Genomic DNA, 6,217 nt, shown 5'->3' with positions numbered 1-6,217 from the left:
GAGGTCTTACCTGCTGGCTTTGAACCCTTTGAGCTTCTGGACGAAGAAGTTCTCGAGGACCTCGGCGCTCTGGTAGAACGGCGAGTCGCTGGGGTTGTAGTAACGGCAGTTGTCGAAGACTTTGGTCATGTCCGCCACGAACTCCGTCAGCTTGATGTAGTAGCGCTTCTGCAACCGCTCCTCCATCGTAGAAAGATCTAGAAGGGAGGAAGAACAGAACATGAATCACCTCGGACTCATCAAGTCGACTCTTCTCCAGCATCTCGCATAGTTGCTTCAAAAGTAATTGCAGTTTTTGTGGTGTGAATGTTTGATAGATATTCAAGTATGCGTCTGAAAGCGCAATACATCACTTGTACATCAACTTGACTGTCAGAAATCCCAGCTCAACGCCAGGTTCAAGCCTCAATCTCTGCCTCGGCCCTTCCAAAGTGAATTACACGGGATGTGACCGAGCGGCCGACCCGTCGATTCTGGCAACATGCTGTCACCGTTATGAAATTCGCCTTTGAAAGAAGTTGAAAGTTGACCCTCAATTATTACGATAGGTAGCGAGGTAAGCTAGCAACAAGCCTGGTCCTTCATAATTCCCCAAAGGGCAGCAGTGGTTTTCTCCCGTGTCGCGCCCCAAGGCTCCATTTTAAACAAACATATCCGATTCTTAACCTTCCCTCACCCCCCACCCAGTCAGCAGGCCGACCCCTTGCCCATATCAAAGAGGGCCTTCTTCTCCGTCATCAGACTTCATCTACAAACTCCAAACTTACGCCGTCCGGACCGCCGTGGCTAGACCTGGCTTTTTTTTCTGCAGGGTGAAAAGGTTTCTTTTTTGCGGGAGGTGGACTAGAGTTTCCAGGCCCAAGTCGAATGCACTGTAGTGTAGAAGGGGGCTACTGTAGTGTCCAAGTGTAGAAGTCTCTGGGGTTTTTCCGCCAGCTCATTAATGGTTTGTTTGTGTGGAAGTTCAAAAAGGCCCTGTTGACGCAAGTCCGCCTTTTACATGGGCAGTTTGATCTGAGTTGGAGGCCTTTCCTCTCGAGCAGGGCGATGGGGTGTGTGTGTGCGTTTGGGGGTGTGTTTGTGTGTAACAACTTAGGAGTCCCTTGTGATGACTATTCCATTTATGACAACAGCACCTCTTTTTTTACAATGTTGAATCAWTGCAAATAGGCAGAACTATCCCCCCCACTCACCCATTGGTTCCTTAATGACTCCGTAGTAGTCTGGGGCGTCGTTCGGGTCCACCGGCTCCAGGAACGGCCACGCCATTTTGTGAGCCTGAGAGAGGTAGGGAGAAAGAGAGAGGAGACATTTGAGAGAAGAGAAGGAAAACAAACAAGAGGTTGAAAATGGCATTGGAAGCAGCTGGTTCAACACAGATGTGCTCCGGCTACAACCATGCCATGCGGACAGAGAGGAGGGGAAGAAGAGAGGGAAAAAAGGAGGAGAGAAGGAAGAGGAGGGTGGAAAAACCCCTGTAGCCAGCCAGGGCAGTTGTCCAAGTGCCGCCCAGGGGACCAGCGTACAGATCAGATAAGAGAACAGATGAGGGCTTTGTTTCGTACCGTCCCGACGCTAGGTAGAGGGGGAACGAGGGCGAAGGGAGGCGCAAAGGAAGGGGTGACATACCTGTAAGGAGCGCAGGATTCTCCTTAACCCCTCGTTATCCTTGTCGGTGAGCGGCGTGAGCACGGTCATGGCGTCCTCTGTGGACTGGCACTGCGGACACACGTACTGGTCGATGTGGTTGGCCTCGCTCTGCAGGATGCCCACGCAACGGCCGTGGTACCAGTTCTGGCAGCGGTCGCAGCCGATGTAGAACCTGAGCGGGGGGCGAGGAGGAGGGTGGCAGGGMTGGGTCACGGTCATTGTGCTTGATGAACACGACCCTGGTTTCTGTTCCAAGTCTGATTGAAGACATAGACTCTGGCGTGTCTTGAATACCCTAGTCGCATTCTAAATAGTAGGCATTTTGGGTATGTGAAATTAATATATTTTTATAGTAAGGAACATTTCAGGAAATGTGTATGCTTTAAAAGCCAGGGTGATATAGACATACTCATTTCAGGTTTACATCGAGTAGAATTTGCTGCACACTATTGAAGGAGAGGATAGTCTTTGGAGTCCCATGTGTATAAGGTAATGTGCTCTACCAAAATTAACAAATGGCGGGAATCGACGCAATTGTGCATTAGATGATGCAGTCTCAGTATGGATGAGCCTGGAATGCTGATATGTTTTGCTTGGAAGGTTGTTTTTAGTAAACAGTACGTTGCAAACAGCACGTAGTACGATTAGCACACGGTATGTAGTTTTAGTCAGTAGTGGGCAAGACAGATTTCGGACACGGCCAATGTCTCGGCATAAGGAATTCAAGCTGTTACATAGAACAACCTTCAACATCAAAGGAAATATGAAACAATACAACGTATAACTGAAACTAAACAACAAAAGCTCAACCGATATCACCATCTAATAGACAATATTGTACGTTTTCGCCACTGAGGAACCATACAGACAAAAACACACACACACACACACTCCTATGCACTTACTGTGCTTCATCGTAGGGCGTTCGACAGATGCAGTAGAGCTCCTCGTTCTTTCCCTCCTGGGCCCGCTTGCACTCGCTGCAGATGTAGTCGTCCATCTTCTTGGCGTCCTTCTCGGTGACGCCCACACACTCGCCGTGGTACCAGTTGGTGCACAGGTCACAGCCAATGTAGAACCTGGGAGAACACAGGACGTGAAAGAATGCCAAATCACTATCGGGTCAAATGAGGTCATTGTAATCACCATGGTTTCAGGTGCGTTTGTTAGGAATGTATTGAATTGTTGCCATAGTGTTTCAACTTCCTGGTTGATGGCATTTCAGGAAGATAAATAATGGAGAGTCACCTGTTAAAGTCCCAACACACTGCAATAGTTTCAGGTGAAATTTATCTTCATTTTTGAGCTTCCTCGTAAATGGTTAATGGTATACATTTTGACTGTCTCTTCAGAGAGGCATTGGCGGTAGCTTACTATACATTTAACGTGTTTGAACTATATTGAGGCTCCTCAGAAGGGCTTTAGACAAGGGTCATGTTTGAGGTACATAAACGTTGGGTCCCAAATGGCACCATATTCCCTAGTGCACTACTTTTGACTACAACCCAATGGACACCCTAATTCCTGTATAGTGTACTGCTTTTCACCAAGGCCCTGGTTAGGGAATAGGGTGCCATTTAAAACACAGCTGGTCTCTTACTTGGACTCGTCGTAGGGCGTTTTGCAGACACAGTAGAGCTTGATCTCCTTCTTGCTGTCTGAGGTAGTGGTGGTGATCATCTTCTTCTTCTTGGTGTTAGTTGTCGACGCCGCGTCCCTCTCCTCCTCCCGCTTCCGCTTGTGGACGAAGGCCGCCGGGTTGAGTTGGGAGGTGTGTGTGAGGGCGTGATGCGTGTGTGCGGCGGCGGCCGCCTGGTGGGCGGCGGCCTGGGCCCTTTCCTTGTCCCGTCGCAGCTTGGCGAGGTCCCTCCTCAGCTCATCCTGTGGAAGGAGATAAGGGTAGAGAGTAAGATCAAAAAGTGTGTGTGTGTGTGTGTGTGTGTGTGTGTGAGTGAGTTGGACATCTGTGCGCAGCTCTGCTACCATGTGTCCATCGTGAGTACAGTATCTTCATGGGAGAATGCCGTGTGTGTGTGTGTGTGTGTCTGACCTGCGTCTCCAGCTGCAGCTCCTTGTCCAGCAGGGCTCTCTTCTTGAGGATCTCGGCCTTGAGCYTCTCCTTGTGCCGGCAGAGCAGCGACGACAGCTTGGTGGCGTTGGCCTTGGTCCTCTTCTGCTCGCCTGCTTCCTCCTTCCTCCTCTTCTTGACCGCCTGCTTCTCGTCCTTGTCGATCTTGTCCAGGATGAACTTCATCACCTGGTTGCACACAATCATCCTGGGTGGAAGGGGAGAGAGACAACATGTTAGAGGCCTTATAAGACATTATAAAGGCTCGTACATGCTTATAGCCATTTATAAAGATGAATACCACCAGGAACACAATCATCCCGAGGGGAGCGGTGGATGGGATTTTAAAACATTTTGTATTTAGGTGACAATGGATCCTCTTCATTTCAGTGTTCCCATCAATGTAACAGGAGAGTTAGCTATGAAGCTCATTTTCATCCATAGTCCAGTGAAGGAATTTTAAAGACATTTGAAGTGTATATATATTTTTGGGAGGGTAATTCAAATGATCAAATCTAAATGGACTTGAAGGAAATGTAAAGTATAATGTTTCCATACATCATGAACCTTTCCATCACCCGTTGCCTCACACTACGAGACAAAACATTGCAAGCCAATCGGTAGCCATGTCACAAGGTCACATGTGACAGATGTCAAGAGTGTTTTTGTTCCCCGTGTTTATTTAGAGGTGGGGCCGGAGAGCGATGGAGAAAGAGAGACTAGCAAATAGGAGCCACTGCTCTCTCTCGCATTTTCTCACACCACACACACACACACACACACACACACACACACACAACACCACACACGACACACACACACACACAACACACACACCACACACACACACACACACACACGCTGGGGAGGTCAAGGTGCAACCATGGTTCCCAGACTGTGTACACTGACGTGACTGACCACAAAAGAGAGAGATGGAGGGAGACAAGACCCAAAAAATTGGCCTGCGTCCCAAATGAGCCCTGGTCAAAAGTGGTGCACTACATAGGGAACAGGGTGCCCCTGGTCAAAAGTGGTGCACTACATAGGGAACAGGGTGTCATTTGGGATACAACCACAGTGCCCTGGCTTGCCCTGCTCCAGGACTGTAGGTCTGGTTTAAACCCAGTGAGGAGGACACAACACATCGTCTGTCTGTGGTAACCTTTCCCATGACCCAGACACGTTAAATATAACCCCTGGCTTTCTCCACAGGGAGGGAAAGGATGACACCTCCACACACACGGCGGGTCAACACAAGGTCTGGTCGTCATGGCAACAGCAGTAGCTAGCTCCTAGTCCCTCACCTCTGGTTCTCCTCTCTCTCGGCGGGGGARATGGGCTTCTTCTGCTTGAGGTGCTCGATCACTGCGTTCTGCTTCATCACCACCTGTCACAGAGGAGACCGAGGGGGTCAGAGGTCAACTCAGGCCTCACGCGGTTGCGTCCCAAACGGCGCCCCGATTCCCTATGTAGTGCACTACTTTGGACCAGGTTCCATAGGGCTCTGGTCAAATGTAGTGCACTATATAGGGAATAGGGTGCCATTCCAACTCAGGCCTCACACAGTGAAAGAACAGAGAAATGTCAAAGACATCAAATATACAGGAAGCAGGTGTTTGTTACAACACAGGCAAAATACATGCGTTGTAGAACGCAAGACGCATAAACACACAATAAAAAGGACCCTTATGCATAGGATGCATTCCAAATGGCATCCTATCCCCTATATAGGGCACTACTTTTGACACGGGCCCATAAGGCTCTGGTCAAAAGTAGTGCACTATATAGGGAAAAGGGTGCCATTTCAGAGGTACCCATAGTGTGTATGCACTAGACTAGGGGTGCACGCAAGCCACAAACGTGCTCACACACACACACACACACACACACACACACACGCACACGCACACGCACGCACGCACACACTGGCGGTGGAGAGCTTGGAAAATAAACCACAGTCGTGGGAGCAGGCTGTTTGAGAGGACTGTTTATGTGCTGATGTCAGAGAGAGACAGGGCCTACTATAGTGTTACACCACCTGTGTCTGGCTGGCTGCCTGAACACACACACCTCCCCATCATCCAAACACACAGACATGCGAGCAAACACACGCAAGTACACTTTTCTGATAATGACCACCGCGCCCTCACCTGTTTCTGGATGATGTCGCTCTGGCTGGCCGTCGCCAGCGCCTGCTCCCGCTTGGCCTCGGCCGCCAGCCTCTTCTTCTGCTGTTGCTGCTCCCTCAGCTGCTGGATCCTCTGGAGRTGCTCCTGCACGCTGGCCGTCTGGATGGCCACCACGTTCTGGATCGAACCTCCAGGCTGGGCTCCACCGACCCCGGGTTGCTGGATCTGGATGGGAAGCTGGAGCTTGATCTGCTGGGGGAGAGAGCCTCCGGAGGTCCCCTGTTGGGCCTGGAGCTGAGCCAGGACCTGGACCTGTTGCTGGAGGCCCGGGACAGTGATGAGCTGGTGGGGTGATCCCTGAAGCTGAAGG

General features: G+C 50.2%; 1 protein-coding gene across 1 annotated transcript in view; it reads right to left on the bottom strand.

Annotated features, from left to right (window-relative positions):
• LOC111982435 (nucleosome-remodeling factor subunit BPTF-like) overlaps positions 1-6,217 on the bottom strand; it is a 59,414-nt gene that overhangs the window by 4,165 nt on the left and 49,032 nt on the right. Inside the window, 8 exon segments of the mRNA XM_070433777.1 lie at positions 11-197; positions 1,194-1,278; positions 1,630-1,822; positions 2,556-2,729; positions 3,251-3,531; positions 3,701-3,926; positions 5,023-5,105; positions 5,869-6,210. Of these exon segments, the coding sequence (XP_070289878.1) occupies positions 11-197; positions 1,194-1,278; positions 1,630-1,822; positions 2,556-2,729; positions 3,251-3,531; positions 3,701-3,926; positions 5,023-5,105; positions 5,869-6,210 (1,571 nt within the window).

Source organism: Salvelinus sp. IW2-2015, linkage group LG21, assembly GCF_002910315.2.
Source record: "Salvelinus sp. IW2-2015 linkage group LG21, ASM291031v2, whole genome shotgun sequence".
Classification (NCBI taxonomy): Eukaryota; Metazoa; Chordata; class Actinopteri; order Salmoniformes; family Salmonidae; genus Salvelinus; species Salvelinus sp. IW2-2015.
This window is presented reverse-complemented; position numbering and strand designations above follow the sequence as displayed.